The 21,210-nt window shown below is 45.5% G+C and overlaps 1 protein-coding gene across 3 annotated transcripts in view; it reads left to right on the top strand.

Moving 5' to 3' along the window:
- LOC146202424 (uncharacterized) overlaps nt 1–21,210 on the top strand; it is a 132,538-nt gene that overhangs the window by 27,787 nt on the left and 83,541 nt on the right. For all 3 annotated transcript variants that reach the window (XM_084588178.1, XM_084588180.1, XM_084588181.1), the window contains 5 exons: nt 1,253–1,585; nt 5,023–5,503; nt 7,656–7,712; nt 11,254–11,444; nt 14,430–14,596. In XM_084588178.1, coding sequence (XP_084444304.1) covers nt 1,253–1,585; nt 5,023–5,503; nt 7,656–7,712; nt 11,254–11,444; nt 14,430–14,596 — 1,229 coding nt within the window. The remainder of the gene's footprint in view (nt 1–1,252; nt 1,586–5,022; nt 5,504–7,655; nt 7,713–11,253; nt 11,445–14,429; nt 14,597–21,210) is intronic.

The following is a 21,210-nucleotide window of genomic DNA, read 5'->3' as shown; positions in this document are numbered from 1 at the left end:
ATCTGTACACGCCCGTACTTGTGTTCGGTGACTTTAACTTTCCTTCGATCTCATGGAATAACCTTGCGACGACGCTAAGTAAACAGAGCATTAACACGTGCCCTGCATTTGTTTCATCTTATCTCGTCACCATACCAACTAGGCCTGGACAGGAGAAGGAAGCTGGTCAGAATAGCCTTTCTTCAGTTCAGCTTGACAATAGTCCCATTAATCGTGAAAACTGACATATTACTTGTATTTGCAGAAACATTCACTAATTCATTTTTTTTTCAGGCACAACATCATAATTGAATGTCCTATTGACAAACTCGCTGTATAGTATTTTCATTGTGCATTTTTTTGCTTGCTTTTATTTTCGATTCCATTTTTTATGGCATACACTATCATACACTACACTATATTATTGGGCGCGGTATACCCACAATATTTCCTCAGTGAAATGCTGTATTAATATTTTCTTTGAGTGTTGAACTTGATTCCCCCCTCCCCCTTCCACTACACCCCACATTGTTGTTCTGAAGCCCCTCCCGAACATATTTTCTGGCTACGGCACTGGCTACTGTTGGGGATTATATATAGTAGGTGCTCAGAGTTTGTGTGCTTAACAACTTGTCCCGCATTATAACAGTGCCAAAGTTATGTAATGGTCGCTGCAATATATGCAAGCCAAAGCTTTGTACAATGGATAGACCTTTGTAACAAGGGCCCCCTGGGCATCTCCATAATGCTCGCTGGGCTGTTGTGTGCGCCTTACGCCAGTACGGTGGAAGCGGCAGCGGAACATGTTTGCAACAGCCCAGAGAGGAGGTGTTTTGACAGATGCAGGGATAGACGACTCTCGCAAATATAAATATGCCGCTTCTTAACATCTGCAGCCGCCATAGCTTACGCTACACTGCACGTTCAGCACGACAAGGATGGTCAACTCGAAAAAATATATATATATCTGCCGCTTTGCAATGCCCGCAGTCGCCATAGCTTGCACTACGCCGCACCTTCAGCACGCCGACAAGGATAAACGACTCTAGCAAAAAAAAAGATGTGTCGCTTCTTAACGTCTGTAGCCGCTATAGCTTGTCACCATTCTTGTCTCCTGCCTCTAGTGATAACCTATAGTATTAATGTGAGCTAAGCACCAACTCGTGTCAAATGGGAATTTTTATCATTTTAGGACGTTTTAATTCAAAGGGTTCATTGTTCTTTTTGCTGTTTTAACAGGTGTGCTACATAAAATGTGGCCTATTGTCTGCAGGGTCGCTGCACCGGAGCCAGAAGTGGAGGAAGTCGACGATTGGGAAGCTGAAATTATGTCAGAAGCATCAGTCCGAGGCTGCAATAAATTGCAGCTGCCACCAGTTACCTATCAGCGCACTAATGGTGTCCAGACACGTGCTCAAAGCACTCAGCGGCAGCTAATACCAGTCTCCACCTTTACCCCCCGATATCATACTCTGCCTGGGCGCAGTAATGGTTTTCAGACGTTTGGACAAAGTGTCGATCATCCTCGGCAGCCCTTACCCGTTACTGTGTTAACCCCAAGCAATCGTACTCTGCCTAGACGCAGGGATTGCGGCCAAATGCAAAGGTTTATTCTTCTCACCTGCCTCTTATGATAACCTATACAGTCGAACCTGGGTATATCAAACTCGAAGGGGATCGTAAAAAAGTTCGATATATCGATAATTCTATATACAAATATTGGTTTGAGAAGCCGCTTGCGATCGCAAAAAATGATACCGTATTTTTCGTGTAATAAATCCGCTCGCATAATCAACCCACCCTCCACTTTTGTCCCCGAGAATTTGAAAGAAAAAGAATAAAAAAAGGCGTTAAGGGCGGTTCATATGCAAGCCATCGAGCGAACTATCAGCGATGAGCGGCAATGGCAGAGCGAAAAATTCCCAACTTGTTATAACTGCGTCGTTTTCGCTGCTCCAGCCGTTGCGACTGCTTAAAACAGGTTTTTGATTGTGACAGGAGAAATTGCAAGCGTTTTCGCTTGCATGTGAAACAGTCTTTAGTCGGTGGCGTGTCCCCCGGTTCGGCCATCGCATCCACAGCTTATTTACTGGCAGCGCGCCAAGATGCTGCGCAGCGATGTCGCGGCGTCTTTATCTTTTACTATATGATTGATAGCTTATGCGATGATGGAGAACGAACTTGGCAGAATGCTCATGATGAATTGATTGCATAAGCTTGCTTCGATTTATCCACTGCTACAAAATCATTGGAAAGCATGATAGCTGCAGATGCCGTTTGAAACGAACAATGCTAAAAGCCAGTGTCATGATCGCAGCTGACTGCGTGCTTTCGTTGATTCACAGATGCAGGGATGGACGACTTGCAAAAATAAAAATGCCGCTTCTTAACATCTGCAGCCGCCATAGCTTACGCTACACTTGCACGTTCAGCACGACAAGGATGGCTGACACGAAAAAATATATATATATCTGCTGCTTCGTAACGCCTGCAGTCGCCAGAGCTTACACTACGCCGCACCTTCAGCACGACAACAAGGATAAACAATTCTCAAAAAAAAAAAAAAAAAAGATGTGCCGCTTCTTAATGTCCGCAGCCGCCATACCTTACACACGTTCAGCACGACGCGAGACGTGCATCACACATCAGCTGCCGTGCAGAGGGTTCACAACACAAAGCTTCCGACGTTCACGGGCCGAACCAACGGACTAAGCTGTCTTGGCGCATGCGTACTGCATGCTGCTGCGAACGAAAATCAGGAAGGAGAAAGAAAGCTCGGTAAAGAGTGATCACACCTTTGCGCTTTGCTCTATCCCGTTTTGCTCTTCCGCGAAGTCTGCGTGATGTCGCGCGGCAAACGATCAGCACAGATGCGTCTGCCTTTGGGGAAAGGACGTGGCGCTGCCCTATTAGACCAGTCATCGCCGAAATGTTCCCTTTCATTCCTTCTGCGCGTGACTTGAAAACGTCACGCGGCAAACGGCCGAGGGTGATACGATAGTTGTTGGGGTAGGTGCACCTTCCAGTGCGCGGTGGAGAGCTTGATATATCGAACGACCGGTGAAGTTGAGTTCGATATACGACGCAGCTTTCCTATTGACAAGCGTCAGCCTGTGACATCAAATGAAGATGCGGCAGCGCTGGCGATAGCAGTGACTTTCGTGGTGTAGGCGAAAGCTCGGGTCGTCTGCATTGGATGCGCGTCGCTTACTGTGTTTTCGGACATAATTCCCGATATTGCTGCAAGCTGTGGTGCGGTTGGTCGCACTATGAGACACAAAAAAAAAAGCACCTGTTTCCACATGTTGCTTGCAGTCGGATAAATAAGAGAGCGATGGGCAGCGGCGTTGAGCGCGACAAGTAAACGTCGGCGCCAGATTGCCTTCGCAGCTAGTGTGCGTTTCACTTCTGCGCTGAAACTTGATCAGTTGGTTTGCAACTCTTAATTGTCGTGACTACTTTTCGGCCGCACAACGAAAAGCGCAATAGCAAACGCCTGCAGCTCGTGCACATTTTGTTGTATATACTATATCAAGTCATAATAAGAAGCGCCGCGCTGTCAGTTCCATTCACTTGTGCCCGTGCATATGTTCGTACAGAAAAGGAAATAAAGCGGCTGTGAAGGTAACTGCTGTTACTTTGAGTGGTCACTCCAGCGCGATATTGCTGAAACAGGTCCGAACTTGTGAAGCAGCTTTTCTCTAATATCACTTTCGCTAGTTTCAGTGAGTTACTCTTCATCACCCGCCCTAGAAAGCGAGTAAACATAGTTAGGATCCGGGCAAAGTCGCACAGAGTAATTTCTCAGATTATTACACTTTTTTATTGAAGGTCGTTATGATTTTGACGAACCAATTAAATATTCACGTACAACGTAGCTCTGATGAGCAGAATATATTTAAGCATGGCATTTATATGCTACATGGAGTTGTCCCAAAGTGGAATCGGCTATGAGGGGTGCAAAATAAGCAGATAAGATGATGCGCTTTTGAATAAAAAGTTTCCAAGTATATTAAAAAAGCTAAGCGATCATGAAGAATGTTGCATTTGCGCTCATGCACCTCTCCTAAACAGCAAAAAGAACAAAATGAAAGCACTCTTACGGCCTTCATGTATATATTAACCTGTGATTGACCTTGGCTACGTCTGTACAATGAAACAGACATCAAACATATTTTTAATGAGCAGCTAGGATAAAGCAAGTTGGCAGCGAATATGTTACAAAAAACTAAAAGATTGAGTTCTTATTCGGTGAAATTCTGACTTAAGTTGCGGGTACACTGAGCTAGAAATATGATTTCTAGTTCGCTATATATTTATTCGTAATATTCTTTAGAGTGAAGATGCTTCAGCAGAAAGCCCATCAAAAGAGTCGTCATATGAAAAACACTTTAGTCATTCATTAGTCGTCGTCCTTGCATGCGATAGCAATACACACGGGAGGTGAACAATGTTGGCTGCTAGTTTTTCATATACATTGCACTTTCTAGTTTAACTTAACTAGATTTAACTTAATCAGTCACTACAGTGCCCATCTTAAGTGTGCGCTGCTGAGGTCACGGAGAAGGAAACCAATGCAGCGCTCTTCGCCAAGTAATTCCCGAAATAATAGGCTGATAACGTGCTAAACTACTCTCCAGGCATAAATAAAACCATTTTACGCACAAGCGAAGCTTACACTTCAGGATATTCGTATGCGCAAACTGCTTTCGAAGGCAGCGTCGCTTGGCGCAGTGTAAGCACACTGCGTTTTGCCTACACCCCATGTCGCCACAGATCACAGTACCACCTTTGTTTAAAGCATGACGCTTGTCTATACTTTTACATGGGATTTTTAAGCGGATATTCCGTGAGTTCGATATAACCAAAATTCGAATTATCAGAGTTCGATATATCCAGGTCCGACTCTATTAATGTGAGCTAAGCACCAACTCGTGTCAAATGGGAAGTCTATCATTTTAGGACGTTTTAATTCAAAGGTTTCATTGTTCTCTTTGCTGTTTTAACAGGTGTATTACATTAAATGTGGCCTATGGTCTGCAGGGTCGCTGCACCAGAGCCAGAAGTGGAGGAAGATTGGGAGGCAGAAATCATGTCAGAAGCATCAGTCCGAGGCTGCAATAAATTGCAGCTGCCACCAGTTACCTATCAGCGCACTAATGGTGTCCAGGCACATGCTCAAAGTACTCAGCTGCAGCTAATACCAGGCTCCACCCTTACCCCTCGATATCATACTCTGCCTGAGCGCAGTAGGTTTGGACAAGGTTCCCGCACTCGAAGGCAGCCATCACCGGCCATCACCTCTATCCACAGCAGTCGTACTTTACCCAAGCGCACAGATGGTGTTCAGAAATGTGCTCAAGATGGTAGTGCTCAAGAGCAAGTGTTGCCAGTTACGACCATCATTCATAAAACTCGGCCTGAGCACAGAAATGATGTCAAGACTAAAGTTTCAAAGGCTACTGATGGTGTCCAAACTACTGAGAGTGGCCTCAATCCTCAAGTTGAGAGGGACATTAAGAAGGTGAGCAGAAAGTCATTCTCTTGCTGTGTGCTTGTGCCATGTTAACTTCATCCAGTATGTAGAAATGACAATGTGATTGATGTGCCAGTTCTAAATTGCATATAGGGTTGACCATACTGCATGGTGCTACATTAGGGCAGGTGTGCAGATAGCAAATTTTTTGGTGCAGAATGACAGCAGATGAAAAAATTTGTCATGAATAAAATCAGATATATTTAAATAATTGAGATTATCAAAAAAAGGTTGTTTAAACCAAACACAAATGCTTTTTAACACAGTATAGCAGTGAAAGGAAACATACTGCAAACTAGTTCCATCATTAGCATAATATGCCCAGGGCATAGTGGGTGGGCACTGTGTATGGGAGGGGAAATTGTATAGTATTAGGAATAGTACTAAGCATTTTGTAGGCCTCTCTCTTTACGAGATAATTTGGTTTCTTGAACAACCCAATTTAGTTGAGTGACAAAAGTGACAATTTGAATGGATGCTTGCATGACAGCGGAGCTTGCTGAATGTTTTGAGACACTCTTTACGTAATGAGTGATATCAGCAGTAGGCTATTGGGAGTTCAGCACACAGGGCAGTGGTGGTGCAATGCAAGATGGCTCACAAAACATACACAAAAGTGGCAACTTGGATGGGAATGGTGGTGCAATGCAAGATGGCTCACGAAACATACACAGAAGTGGCAACTTGGATGGGAATGGTACCATCCTTTCCACACCTCCTCATGGTGCCTGAATGCAAAGTGCTAGTATTGCAATGCTAATTCGAATGCATTGTTCATGACACATTACGTGCTTTGTTCTCGTGTGATGGTTTTGCCCAATGGCAAGCCTCGTGATGGGCCTGAACACCGTTGCAGACCGAAGACGAGAAAATAAAACCATGCTACGCTGGCCATGCTGTGCTGTGTTGAGGTTGCACAGGTCGACCTTGAAGCTAATGTTTCTATCGGGAATTTTCTGTTTAACCTCAATGACCGAAGATGTAGTTTCTTTTTTCTAATAGAGGAGGATTTTGAGGGGTGAAAACAGTCACCTGGAAACAACATAAGCTGTGCATATGGTACACAGCTGTCCTAACGACGTTGGCCTATACCTATGCATTCTGAATTTTTGAGGTGACGTACGCCGCGGGTCCTGTATTTGTTATACAGCCATGAGCAAAGGCTCTCCAGTGGATGCCTCAGGTGTGCACTAACGGTTTCCTGCGAAATTGCTGCGTCCTCAGAAACGTCGCCTTTTTTGTCATGCTGTTCTGGCTGCCATACAGTGAAATCTCGCTCATATAATCCTGCTTATGTTTGTCGGCATATATTTTTTCCATCCCGGCCATCACCTTATAAAGGCAATGCATTTTCGTACCACTATTACGGTAATATTTTCACGTGGGTTTGGATAATAAAATTGCAAAGATACATGCTTTGCGTGGTTTTCGAACTTCATTGTTTCAAATTTCCCTTTAAGAGGCAGCGAAAAAGTGTTCGTGGGGCAATAGTAGCTGCAGTAATGGTAAGCCTCGTGGCCAATGCTTCATTACTATTGCCCCTCGCATTATAGGCCCCTGCAGTTTTTCACCCTCCCTGTCAGCTTGAAAAGATGTCCCGCACACATCTCATTTTACCAGATCTCTTGCAAGGGTGACCGTCTGGGTGAAGTTGGCAGAGTGCCAATTTTTGGAGGTTCTTGGTGGCGTCGTGGTAGCTAAGGGATGAAACATGAAATGAGACATTAAACTGCGACTCGTTTCTACAAATTTCAAAACAAGCTCACTTCTGGGAATTGAGGAACTAAAAGCTCAGCGCAAAATGACAAGTTATTCAAATTGCGGTAATAAAAGTAAGCTTTCAGTCAAGCACATTTTATTGAGGGCCTTTTGAGACCTGTTTGTTCAGATATGTTTTAACTTCAGTTTCCGTGAAGGTCTATCAACAAGATCCCACTGTATTTAATTCATCTCAATAGACTTCAGTTTAAGTACTCCGTCTTGTATTTGACTTTCCATTTCATTCTTTTTACTGAATCTGGAACATTCGATTGGGCTATCATGCCTTGTCTACTTGATTGCTGCAGATTTTCTCTTGTGAGGTTGTATATTAAAGCCTAGACAACTGTAAGCGCTTCACGTTGTCGTCTTGGTTTTTCAGGTTCTTTCAAAGAATCCTAATGGCTTATGGTTGTCTTTTTTTGCATCAGAGTACAAGGTAAGAAGTAACAGCTTTTGGCCACTATGTGTCTTTAGTGTCTTTATCTCCTTAAGATGTTGTCTTCATATTAATATTACTATTAATAATTATGGGGTGGCAGTGCAACTTTCTATGCTATCCTGTGTCCGTGAATTGCAAGAGCTAGCACCAAATCCTTCTTCAGTTACGTTTCTAATGGTCGGTTTACGCAAAGGACTAAACCATTGAAGCATGGGGGACACCCATTGCAGACTCACCCAAAAATAGGTCTACTCGAGGTGGTTGATAGGTGGAACAATGTCTGCCTGCCTTATGCATGGCTGTGCGCCATGCTTTGCTTAGGTTTTCAGAACCTGTTCTTTGCTATTGTGGCATGTTTACATTAGTTGCACTGTTTTTCACCACTGTTAACTACGGGACTCTGCCAATTTAGAGGGATGCACGCAGCGTTTGAAATGTTCCTTCTGTTTGAAGATTCAAAAGAAATAGAATGAAAGAGACACAGAGAGATTCTTTTCTTTTTTTAAAAGTCTTCTCATTCTCTACCCGTACACCAAGTGTAGGGAGGGTGGTCAAATTAGGCGGGATGGAAATAGCTTGGTACTTTCCTCCCCCGTCTCTACAATCTTGTGTAGAAAGCTATCAAATGAGGCATGCGAAATGAGCACAGGAATCTGTTTTGCTGAACAGATATGTTAGTGTTTTATGTCAGTTCTGATATTGCTCGAGTGACTGTCATTTTTATTTTTTTGCTCTTTTTTTTTTTTTTGCAACCTTGGACGCTTAAAAGTGCCTAAAATAGGTTGTTTGTTTAGATGGCACTAACTTTGACAGGAAGAAGTCAAAAGAAGTATAATTAAGACCTTTGAAATATTGAGTCTCAGTAAAGAGAACATGAGGACCTGATGGAGCAAGCTTAATTATTCATTGGGGATAGTGGTATAATGCTACAGCATTAAAGGCCTGGTTCTGCAGAAATTCTGGTGATGTGACTGAAAAATGACGAGCATGCGTCTGGAAGATGGTGATTGGCAGGTGATATGGCTGTGCACTGATTGGTTAGCAGGTTGTGTGATGTCATAAGATATGAGCATCTATGGCATCGGATCGAACCTGAGACCCTTGGATTCTGAGTCCAAACACGATATCCCGAAGTGGTTAAAGCGAGGCTTTTTATCTATGATGGGTAGTCTTCCAGATGATGTTGTAACCTATGACTGCATGCTAATGAGCATGTCAAAAATTATTAAAGAATTAGTTATTAAACTAGCAACAAAGTGCATATTCGTGAGCAAAAATCTATAAGGGGAGCCACAGATAGCCACAGATAGCCTTTAAAGGGACACTGCAGCACTTTTTGCAAAAGTTGGACTTTCAGCAGAAAGCCAGTTTTTCATGCTGCGAACTCGAATATCAGATTAAATTTAGGCAAAAGAAAGCAGAAATAGCCTTTTTTCAGCAGAAATACGCAGCCCGCGCGACGGGGCTCACCGCGGGTTGCACCGCCGCCCGTGATTGGCCAAGGTGTCGCGTGACGACATTCTGAGGACCGGGAAAGCTGCCGATGTGGCTCCTTCGCTGTGCTGTGTTGATCGCAACTCTTTGCGACTTTGTGAATGTCATTATGGCATGTTATTTCCACACGAATGACCATCGGTATTTTTACTGCATGTATTTGTACCAGATACGCCCACAAACGATGCAGCACTTCCGTTGTGGGGAGCGTAGATTTGGCATGAAAACTTGCTTTGGTTACAGCGAGGTATTTGGTAAAGTAGTGTGTGTCATTATTAGCAGAAACTACATTGCCCTCAGCGAAACCTCGGCCCGCACATTCCTGGGAAGGAAGGGCTCAAAGCTTGGTGTACCAAATCCTGCTTTGAATGCCAGTCGTGGTACCTTGGGGAAATGAAGAATTTTATAGAAAGGGTGAAGCAGTACACAGCTGTCACAAGTGAACAATAAGCGATACATGGTTGCAGAGCCCTACAATGCATACGAGGCATTAACAGGGCCATTGTGCTGGAGACCAAGTCAAATGCGCGCAGAATGCTGCTTGAGTCATACTTTTAGCAGACGTTGAAAGCCTTTCCTTTTTATCGTACTGTCACAATACACGTTTAGTGAATTGACGGCGGACGTATGTTGAAAGCCACGTTGTAGCTCCTCCGCACCCATACCTTCATGAGAAAACTGTGTTCCGAAATGTGTTTTCTTACAAGAGCTTTGTCGTTTTCATTTCCAACTTAATGTGCATCCCCGAATAAGACAGGACTATGTAAAATGACGAGGCAGCAACAAGTGCAAATCGCAAGGCCATGTATGAACAACTTCGATGATTGATTGCTTGGACGCACCGAAGGAAACCTCACTCTTTGCACTCCTTACTTGAATGCACCTATAGCCACCTGAGCGACACTCCTTATCTTCTAATAATACTCCCGTAAGGGTTCCGCGAACATATCAGGCACGTGCCGTGCAGGAAAAGATCTCGCAGTCTTCACAACCTAGCTTCGACGCAGTAGTGGGCTCTTCTTAATCCTCTGCTAGTTCGCAAAAATCATCAGCGCGTGCTACTGATGAGTTGTCCATGTTTAGCACAGAAGCCGTTGCGCGAAGCTTTTGTGAAATAAAAAAAGAGAGAGACACTAGAACACAACCATGCGCCGATGCTGTCTCACCGTCCCATCATGAGATTGCAGTCCATGAAGGGACCACAGATGACTGTCCCGACTGTTTTGTGCAAGGAAGCAGAAGGAATCGCGTCATGGTTCAGCCATGCCTTTTTGTCAAAGCCCTATAGAAATCGCATTAGGAACAAACTGCATGTAGTCACAATTACTAAAATGCTTCGAGTAGAATGTTTCCTTTGGTCAGCTTGATTTTATCTCTCTTCTCAGCAACGCTGCATTGCGCCACAAACTTTTAATACAATGGAAGATTACATTGTCGTGTCCACAGCTGTTCGGGCATTGCAGAGCTGTGTTGTATCAGGTGCACAACACAAAGTTGACTTGTTTTGTACGTACGCAACGCACGCAAAACGAGGAACAGCGCACGCCGAAAACCCCCTCTGTTGGCTCTGAATGCCTCCGGCTCCTCACGGTGACGTCACGACGGACGGAGAAGCGAGGTTTCTTCCTCCGCTTTCCTCCTCTGTAGCAATCACGCGGGGCGTGGGAAATTTGAATTTTGCGCTTTCAGTTGACGATTGCGCAGGTATTTTATGCATAATCGAAAAAGTAACTTCACAGGTATGATCAACAAATAATCTTCTTCAAAAGCCTATAGTATTGATACATTTGAAAACCGCTGCAGTGTCCCTTTAATGCTCTCTCATAATACTCTTAAAGGTGGGGCAGAGGCTTAAGTTTTCTTCAATATTTTTTTGTGCTGTCCTGGCATGTTCCTTACAAAAAAATTGAAATTTTGAGAATTTTGCCCCCAGGATTATAATATCATTGTAAAGGTTATATTGAATGCATGCTCCAGTTGAATGTGCTATTGATAAATTATACTCTAGCAGAGCTCATATAAATAATGACTGATCATAATGCAGGAGGTGACAGGTCATGTGCTACAACTAAGTGAGCATGGGTTCAACAACATGATGGAGCTGATGGAGAAGTGTACCGACTTCCTGTACATTACCCGGCCATGCCCCAAAGGGGACTTCATGATTTGTCCGCATTCACACCTTGACAAGCCACTCAATACCAAGGTGGTGGCCGCTCTCGAGTCAGTGCTCAGGTCAGTTGACTTGGGGTAGGGGAGTGCTCAATGAGTTGGAGAAACATGGTGCGTTTCATGAGATACCCGTTAAAGTTTGCTTAAGAGAGGTATGCTCAAGCTTTGATGTCTAATATCACAAAAGGAATGCTGCACGACTTGTCTGGGAAATGTCGAAATAATTATTGCGCTCTGGTGCCAGCCATACTGTGGTGGCGGCATGCTGAAGTGCTGAAACTGCAGAAATTCGTTTGTTGTTATGACGTGAAGATGCGGCACCGTGGTATCACATTGTTTGTTATTAAATTTTTGATGCAGTCACAGTATATTGCTTGCACTGAAGCCCTTGGCTGAGGCTAGTTTTTTCTACTTGCAAGGCATTTTTCCCCAAAAGTATTGTAAAATTTAAATGATAAAAAAATTTTACAATTTCACTGGCTCACAAAAAACATAAGGAAATGAACATTCTCTAAAACCTTTTGGGATCACATCTGTGTACTCTTCTGGGGCCCTGTGCTTTTTTTTCACGTCTGTGCATTTTCCAGCCATTGCATGGCAGCAGTACGTTGTACTTTGGAAGTTAATTCCTGAAATATAGCTGATATAGTTCAAAACCATCTCGCAGTGGGTTCGGCAAACATGCATCTACCAGTTTCACCGTTTCAGGCGCTGCTTGCTGCATCACTGTTCATTTATCTCAAAGTGAAAGCTCTACTTCATGAGGTGCTAATCTCAAGCTCAGGTTTGTGCATTGCTTGTGCTCTCGGTGTTGCCTGTACCAGCTTCAGACAATTATTGCTTGCTTTCATTTGTTATCCCAGGGCACCTTCACATTCCGGTTTCTTTCTCACGGACATGAGTGTCAATTGCGTGTACCCACTTGCACTCGCTTGTTTCACTCTTGATTTTTGTTTTACAGATGTTGATTGGCATCATACTGTTACATGACGTCAGTTGCTGGCATGTGCTTTTGCTTGACAGTTGGGTTTAACCATGTTCAAACACGCTGTTCTAATGCCTATGCATATAATCTTCACACGCATCTGCATGCGGTTTCCTATGTGCTGAAACTGCACGCTGGATTCATGCAGTTTCACTGCACTGCATGCTTCACCGCAAGCATTGCTCAAGCCGCAGAGTACAACATCAAGATGCTCTAGCTTTGGTCGTTAGTGCTTACAGCAGATTGCATGCCATGGGGCCAATTGCCCGCAGATGCACAAATTTAGCAACACGTGCAGAGAACAGGGCACGTGCCACTCATGCAGGGCAGAGCATAGGCGCCTTAGTGCTACGTGCTGGCTTTAGCCATTACAGGACGTGTTTCGGGGGTCAGTTCAGTTCAGTTCAGTTCAGTCGTTCAGTCGTTTCCGACTCTTCGTGACCCTATGGACCATATCATGCCACGCTTTCCTGTCTGTCACTATCTTCCTAACATCACATAACTTCATCTACAGCGCCTCGAGGATGCCATCTAACCATCGGGTTCATGGCCTACCCCTTCACCGCTAACCGTCAACCTTTCCCAACATCAAAGCATTCTCCAGCGACTCCTCTCTTCTCATCAGATGACCAAAGTAGCTAAGCTTTAACTTTAGAATTTGTCCCTCCAATGAGCAGTCAATATCGACTGATTTGATCTTCTGGCAGTCCAAGGAATTCTCAAGAGTCTTCGCCAGCACCACAATTCAAACGCGTCAATTCTTCGGTGTCACCTGTTAATAATTAAAAGGATTATTAACGATGCGCCCTTAACGATGCGCACACCCCCAGACGCCCTTAGAGTGAGTGGGGGTAGCTGTTCCGGTCGCTAGGGAAATGCCCTCGACTTGCGTGGTAAGCTCAGCCAGAATTCAACTACCTTGTAGTGACAGAAGGGGGTGGCCAAAGGCTTACAATACAGAACAAACACGAGAGAGTCACATAAACAAACACCAAATTGTTCACCGGGCACTGTTGCAGTCCGACGCCTCGAGAGTCACGATGTGGCCGCCATGCAAGACGAGCGCCGCTCCCTCGCAGGTCCGTGGGCTTGCCAGCAGCGGGTGATCCCTGGGAGTTCACTTGCTGCACTTGCGAACACACCGCAATCACTGACTGACTGACTGACTACACAAGCGACTCGGCCTCCATAAATAGGGCGCGCCGCGTCTGTTTGTTAAGACGCGCCAAGGCTAGCACGCACACACACTTAGCTTCGCTGGTTTGAGCGCTCCCTTTCCTCCCGTCGAGCCGCGCTTCGTCATTGGCTAGGTCCCTTTAGAATTTTCTGGAGATTTGGCATTTTCCGGACTGATGAATCACCGTCATCGACGGGTGATGAGAAAGAGGGTGACGGCGACGCCTACAAAGCTACGCGCTCTCTCGCGCTTCGGAAGGAGGTTTTTCTAGAACCTTGTGGAAGTTTCGATGCGGCGTCGTGCAGGCCTCGTGCCGCGCCGGCTTAGTAAAAATGTGCGCCAATTTCGTGACATTTGGCGGTCAGCCTTCTTCACAGTCCAACTCTCGCATCCATACATCACAACTGGAAAGACCATAGCACGAGTTATACGGATCTTGGTTGGCAGTCTGATGTCTCTGCTCTTTACTAGGCGGTCAAGGCTAGCCATGGCTCTCTTTCCCACAAAGCAGGTGTCTTCTAATTTCATGGGGGTAGCTCAGCACATAAACCCCAGGGGGCAGATAGAAAGTTTTGCCAAAGTTCATTTAGGTTCACCCTTTGGTTCAGCTTGTGTTTTCTCTCTATTCTGGCACCATGGCCACTTTTGACACGCAGATATCGGTAGCCAGTAGCGTTATCTGTGTTTTGTTGCCATGAAGGGTACCTTCAAGCAAGAGCACTATATGGTCAGTCAGCTGCAGTAGTTTTTGAATTTTATGTAGTGCAGAAAAGGGAAGTGTGGGCCTAAGTAACGGACAGTACTTTGAAACTGTAGCCAATGGTTTTGTGGATATGAAATAAAGATGCTGGTAGTTGATGTATGCCAACTGTATTTTTCACTGCAGGTCAGGTGGTCCACTTGGCATGACAGTGGACGAGCTTCTGGAGGCGTACGCAGAAGAAACCGGGACCCTGTTGGAGACCTCCGATTTTGGCATTTCCCGTGGAGCATTTGTTGCCTACCTGGCAAGCAATTCCCGCGGCTATGTGTCATTTGACAACATAGGCAGAGGTAAACATGGTGTTGTGGTTCATAGCGTTTGCTTTAATCATTTTGTTTCATCTTTATTGATTCTAAAAAAAAAAAAAAAAATTGTATGCGTATGCGCGCTAGGAGGCAAGGCGAGGAATGAAGAGTGGCACCTCCTTAGATTTTCAATGTGATAGTGTAAAAGTCTCACTCAGTGTAGAACCCAACATTGTGTTTGGCATATTGAGCAAATCTGCATTGGTTGAGATGGTCGTGACGCTACGCAAGGAGCTGCATATTTGAAAGTGATTAAAGCATCAAAAGAATTGTGATCATAAGGTTGCAACATTCTTCAAATGTTATTATGACATGTAAGAATATAAAGTAAATTAACTTCACTGAAATGAAAAAAAAAAGGAGGTAACTGGATGGGAATCGAACCTGTGATACTTCTGTTGCACACTCCATTGACTTGGTTAAAGGGAGGCCTTTCTGTGTCTTACGGTAAGGGCAAAATAAAAATGCGTCTGTGTCTGCAAAAAACTGGTATTTAAAGAAGAGTGCTGAAGGGACTCGATTCTTTAACATTATCACGTCTATACAGTTGCCAACCAATTTTTTGGACCTGCTTGATTATTCAGGCCCTGTCATGGCACCGTCATGCGCTCCATTGAGTCAGTGTTTATCACTGACCGAATTTTCGGATGTTTCAAACTTAATTTATTCAATTTTTTAGACTTTTTCTCTCTGTTGGATGTCAAACGCTATGAAAAATTGCCACAACATCACTGCCATTTTGTTCTTCTGAAACCTAACCCTAGACCCTGCGTTGAATTTATTCCGCATATACCCGCTGTACTCTTGATAGCAGACACTGCTAGCTGCCCACTCCTGCAAGTTGCACCTTGCTGCAAGCTATCAGCACCCATCAGGCCTCATTTTCGCAGCAGGTTTTTTTCCTCTTTCGTCACTTTTTATGTGCGGGCATAGAATGGAGCTCCAGAGGCTAGGCCGGTCAACATGAGCGTGCTTTTATCACGTGACTATACATCACGGCTTGCATGTAGCTGCGAGCGAGAGCGCCAGTGGCATGGGTCTGCTTAGAGACGGCGTCAATGCGTGAACACAGAAGGAAAAAAACTACGTGTCTGTCTAGTGTACCGAAATGCTTCCGCTGCTAGCTGACTACAGACGCTGGTTTTACTTCATTTTACAATACACCGGGTGTGCCTACTAAACACGACCTTCAAGAGAGCATTGCATGCCAATTCTCATTCCAAGACGTGTTCTAATTCCAGATGGTTGTGCCAGTGGAGCTCACAAGATGGTGTCGCTTCTTTTTTTTTTTGAAACTAGGGCACACAGCAGACGACTTTCATGCTCCTGCAGAGGCAGCCATAGTGGCCACTGCCACAACTTTATTTATTTTTTTGTTTCACACTGGTAGGAAAGAAAAAGGCTCTTACCTAGAGTCACATTGGAGCAGTGGTTTGCCCGTGTCCGGTGCCTCTTTAAATATCGCGCCGCTTCGACCATTCCGCAGTTTTCGCGCAGAAACAGACCAGTTTTTCAAACTGCTCATAAATAAAACAATTTTTTTAGCGTGAATTTGGTTTTTTGTGATTGCCTGGTCATCTGGACACTTTTCCAGCCCCTTGAGGGTCCATATAATTGGTCTGCGACTGTACTCTCAAGTGCCTTGAATTTTTTTATTGGTCTTGGCAGTACTCATAGGTCTGATCAAAAGCTTGGTGGAAGTTATGTGATGCCTTTTTGATGCTGATCTTAATTAGAGTACTTGCAAAGACATTGTTGATAGAGCGTGTGTTTTCGGTTAATGAGCCTATCTGGCAGCAGGTCTGCAGATATGCTTTGCATGCAGGTTCCAACTTCAGATGGGCTGGCACATGTTTGGGCCACTACTCCTGCTATTGTTGCACATGTACTGACAGACACTTGCTGACTATGACATGACTAATTTTAGGGTATTTGTGTGAAAGTTCATATAAACAATGCATTTTCTTAATAGGGGATGCATATGCACTTGTTTTAGCTGTACATTATTACCATAGAGAAAAGCTTCATATCCTTGAGTCTCTTTTGGGTGCTTTCATTAGGCTGGTTTTTAAGTTGAAAGCCTTGCTTGCCTCATGAGTAGCGTGATCAGATTCTTTGCGCAGGAAGTGTTCATCGTAGCGGCACTTAAAGAAAAAATCCGTCTCCACCGGGAATGAAATAACTATCTCTCTGATACCCGGATGAGCGCGCAAACCATTACTTCATGCCGGGCTCGGGAGACAGATCATAATTCTTGTCGAGCAAGCCTGCCACCTTCATGCAATCCAGAGGCACCACTGTGCCTCGGTGGAGTATGAGAGGGAGAGGGACGCAGTAGCTAGTGGATGCGCAATGATGATGGGGGAGGAGGAAGCATTGCTGCCCACACAGCACATCCACCACCATTGCATGCCACCTGTAGGCAGCTTCGAAGACCAAGCAGCGCAACGAGTTCATGCTATTCTCGCCGAGCAAAGCTGCTGACATTGAATCTGGTACTGAAGAAGCATATTGTTACTTAGCGGTATTCGCTGTCGTGCTGAGGATGATGAAGTGAAACAGACTCGCGGAAGACGACGACGACGCCGAGGGTGGTGAGATCGGTGCTGCAGGTTGTGTGGACAGCTATCATACCGAATATCTTCTCCGTAACATCTCTTGGTGGAGGTGAATCCGTTCAATCTCCTGTGACAAGCTGGATCTGCGTAGCGGCCACCATGTCGGTATAGCCACAATTACTACAAACGACGCTACCTCTACGGCCGCCGCACCTGCTGTCATCATGACTCAACCGACGACGTTGATGTAGATGACTGGCTAGCCCTATACGAACGCGTGAGCAAGCAAAACAGGTGGGATCCCACACTCATGCTTGCGAATGTTATCTTTTACTTGGCTGGGACTGCGTGGGTGTGGCTTGAAACCCATGAAGATGGCCTAACATCTTGGGATACAGTCGAACCCGGATATATCGAACTCGAAGGGGATTCGGAATAGTTCGATATACAGAAATTGGCTTGGGACGACACTTACGATGCGAAAAAACGATACCGTATTTGTCGCGTAATCAACTCACTCGCATAATGAACCCACCCTCCACTTTTGCACTCGAGAATTAAAAAAAAAAAAAGAAAGCATTAAGGCCAGCTCGCTCCAGCGACAGAGCAAAAAATTTCCAACTTGTTGGAACTACGTCCCTCTGCCGTTCAAGCCACTGCGGCAGCTCAATACAAGGTTTCTGTGTCGCCGCGGCAGAAATCGCCAGCGTTTTTGCTTGCATGTCGCACTCCGTTTCGGTCATCTCATCCACAGCTCATTTCTTGGCAGCGTGCCAAGATGCTGCGCAGCGATAACGTCACCGCGTGTTTATCTTTTGATAGCTCCTGCTGCGGCGGGGAGCGAACTTGGCAGACTGCCCGTGATGGCTTCATTGCACAAGCATGGTTCGATTTATCACGCCACGCTTGGGGCAGGCGTAGTCTACTGCCACAAAATCATTGGAAAGCATGATAAAGTAGCTGCAAATACTGTTTGAAGTGAAAAAATACTAAAAGCCGGTGTCATGATCGCAGCTGACCGCGTGCTTTCGTTGATTCATACATGCAAGAATAAACGACCCCGCAAAAGAAAAGAAAAAAAGCCGCTTCCTAACGTCATATCTTACACTATGCCGCGCGTACAGCACAACGATAAAAACAAACTACTCGCAAAAAAAAAAAAAAATCTGCCGTTTCTTAATTTCCGCAGGCGCCATAGCCACGTCAGCCGCCGCGTGCAGAGGGTTCGCAACACACGCTGGAGAAAGTGTCCGACGTTCTGTCTGAAAACGGGCTGAGCTGGCTTGGCGCATGCGTAGCGCGTGCTACTGCGAACGAAGGCCGGTAAAGAGGAAGGAGAGAGATAGCTCGGCAAAAGAATGGGCACACCCTTGCGCATCGCTCCGCCGCGTTTTTCCCCTCTCGTTCCCACCGGTTCTCTCTGGTTCATTCACGCACATGGCTTGCAAACATCACGTGCTGGCACGCGTGAAACGATAACTGCAGATGCACGCGCCTTTTGGGAATGGGCGCGGCGCTGCCCTAGCCGAACTGTCCCCCTCTCATTATTTTAGCGCGTGGCTTGAAAACGTCACGCGGCAAACGGCCGAGGATGATGCGATCGTCTTTGGGAAAGGCGTACTTTCCAGTGCGTGGTGCGGAGTTCGATATATCGAACGACCGGTGAAATTGAGTTCGATATATGACGCGGCTTTCCTATACTTTTACATGGGATTTTCAAGGGGATATTCCGTGAGTTCGATATAGCCAAAATTCGATATATCCGGGTTCGACTGTATCTGCAAACAGAAGCTTCATGACTTGTTCGAAAAGCCTATTGGCCGCCACCTCGCCGCTAAGAAAGCGCTTGCCTCTCACGCTCAAACGTCAACGGAGTCTTATCTCACATCCAAGACGTCCTATCTCTGTGCCGCAAAGTCGACCAAGGCATGCCTGAGGAGGATAAAGTTGGTCACATAGTAAAAGGCATTGCCGACGATGCCTTCAACCTCCAGTTGTGCAGGGATTGTTCCACCGTGGACTCCGTGCTACAGGTGTACCGACGTTTCGAGCAAGTGAAACAGAGGCGCATATCTCACCGTTTCAACCAGCTGCCGAACATGGCTGCTAGCTCTTCCTGTATCGATCTTCCGACTCTTCGACTGCCTGCTAACGACAGTACTTTGTCACGCATCGTCCGCCAAGAGCTTGAGGTAATGACTCCCGCAGCCTCACTATCGCATGTTCCTGCCAACACCCTGGCTACTATATCCCTCATTAAGGCTGTTGCTTGCCAAGAGGTTACGAATATGGGCCTCCCTTCTGCCAGCGCCACACCGTGGATTCCGCACCTGCCCCCCCAGGGATTGCTGCTGCCTCATCCAGCGCCGGTTTCTCACTCCGATATCGGTACCGCAATCCAAATGAATGGCGTACCCATGACAATCGCCCCATCTGTTTTACTTGTTCCCGCATTGGCCACATCCCGTCATTGCATTAGCCGCTGGTAAACGCCATCTCGTCAGTTCACCTACGTCGACCGCTGCGGAGACTATGCCCCTCGCTATTCCTCACCTCGCCCCGACCAGACCCGTGTTGACCCTGGTGCCACTGTCCCTGCTGCCAACCGCTACAATTTTGCCCAAATTCCTACGCTATGGTAGCGGCTGGGAAAATTAAAAAGCAGGAAAGGCTTTGACCATGAAGGAGCGCGTGCAAATGCTTGCAAGTGTATAGTTTGATTCGCACTGATTAAGGCACCGCATTTGTGCGCCGTTTTGAGCGCCGCTTTCATGTGTGTGATTCTGGCAATTGTTGAGAAAAGCATTCACAAATTTTAGCAAATGAAAATGGCTATCGAGTATAGTTTCGACAACAGTGAACTGAAATCGAGCAATGCTACAAGCGGTCCGGAATAGTCGTCTGCGCTACTTATGAAGAGCAAATTGGGCCGATTGAGAACAGTCACTATATACACGTTTTATCGAGCTTATTTTATTATAAGATACACTTCCTATAGTAAAGTGGTGATTTAATACCTTTATTACAACATTGAGTCGCTGACTCATTCCGAAGTGCCGAACGGTGAAACTGATTAGGCCTAGCTACGCGTAGGGCAGCCAAAGAGCAACACAGTTCGTCACCTGGCACGACTGAGGAAGGCGCCGTTGCCAAAGGCTCCGCACTTGTGCAGGCATACTACTGTTGCATGAGTATTGAAGTGGCCCTGATAGACCGACAGCCGACCATTGCTGCGGCATCAGCGGCAGCGTTCGCTACAGTGAGCCATCATGCGGTCCGTGCATTAGAACTGTTGCAATATAAGAGCCAAAACGAGCCGACCAGCAGCATAGTCTCTTACATCAGAAAACTGTGAAGTGACATCACAAATACTTGATTATAGTTTTTTTACTGAACCAACATCACAGTTAATGCGCTAGCGATCGGTCCGTAATGCGTGGGCGAGTGTTTCCGCAAACTTTAAAACAGGATTGAAATATTATCTGCGCATCTCTTGAGTTAAATATTTGACTTTGATGATCTTCAAACACAAAGAAAGCGCGTGACATGCTTTGCACAACCTTTTAATTTAGGTGTCTCTACCCCTTTAAAAATGATTGCTTGGGGTCGTCCATGGCCTCGCAAAGCACGAAAATAGACGCACTGCTAGAACTTGCAGCTCGAGGCTAATGAGAACTGGTAAGCGAACGACAAGGCTCAATTGAAAAATGCCGCACCAGTGATGTGTGGCGCTGCTGAGGTGCTCCACCTGAACCACAGAACTGGAACTGCACCTCACCGGCACCCGACTGGCATCAGCAGAAATTTTTTCGGAATTGGTGCTGAGAACTAGTTCTGGATCGAACAGGCCTCTTAGTCTATACTGTTATTTATGGATTATTTTAAGAAGATATATAATGTCATTTTTGTCAGATATATAATGTAACGAAAAGAAATGTATTTACAAAAGAGGGTTTAAGATATACACAGGGAGAGACAGCTAAAGAGCCAAACAATGGGGTCCAGCATTCGATGCATTTAGTTCATGACCACATGCCAGCA

The sequence above is a fragment of the Amblyomma maculatum genome, chromosome 1 (assembly GCF_055883805.1).
Source record: "Amblyomma maculatum isolate TAMU_Amacu chromosome 1, ASM5588380v1, whole genome shotgun sequence".
NCBI lineage: Eukaryota > Metazoa > Arthropoda > Arachnida > Ixodida > Ixodidae > Amblyomma > Amblyomma maculatum.
The sequence above is the reverse complement of the archived record's forward strand: the minus strand, read 5'-3'. Positions and strand labels throughout refer to the sequence as shown.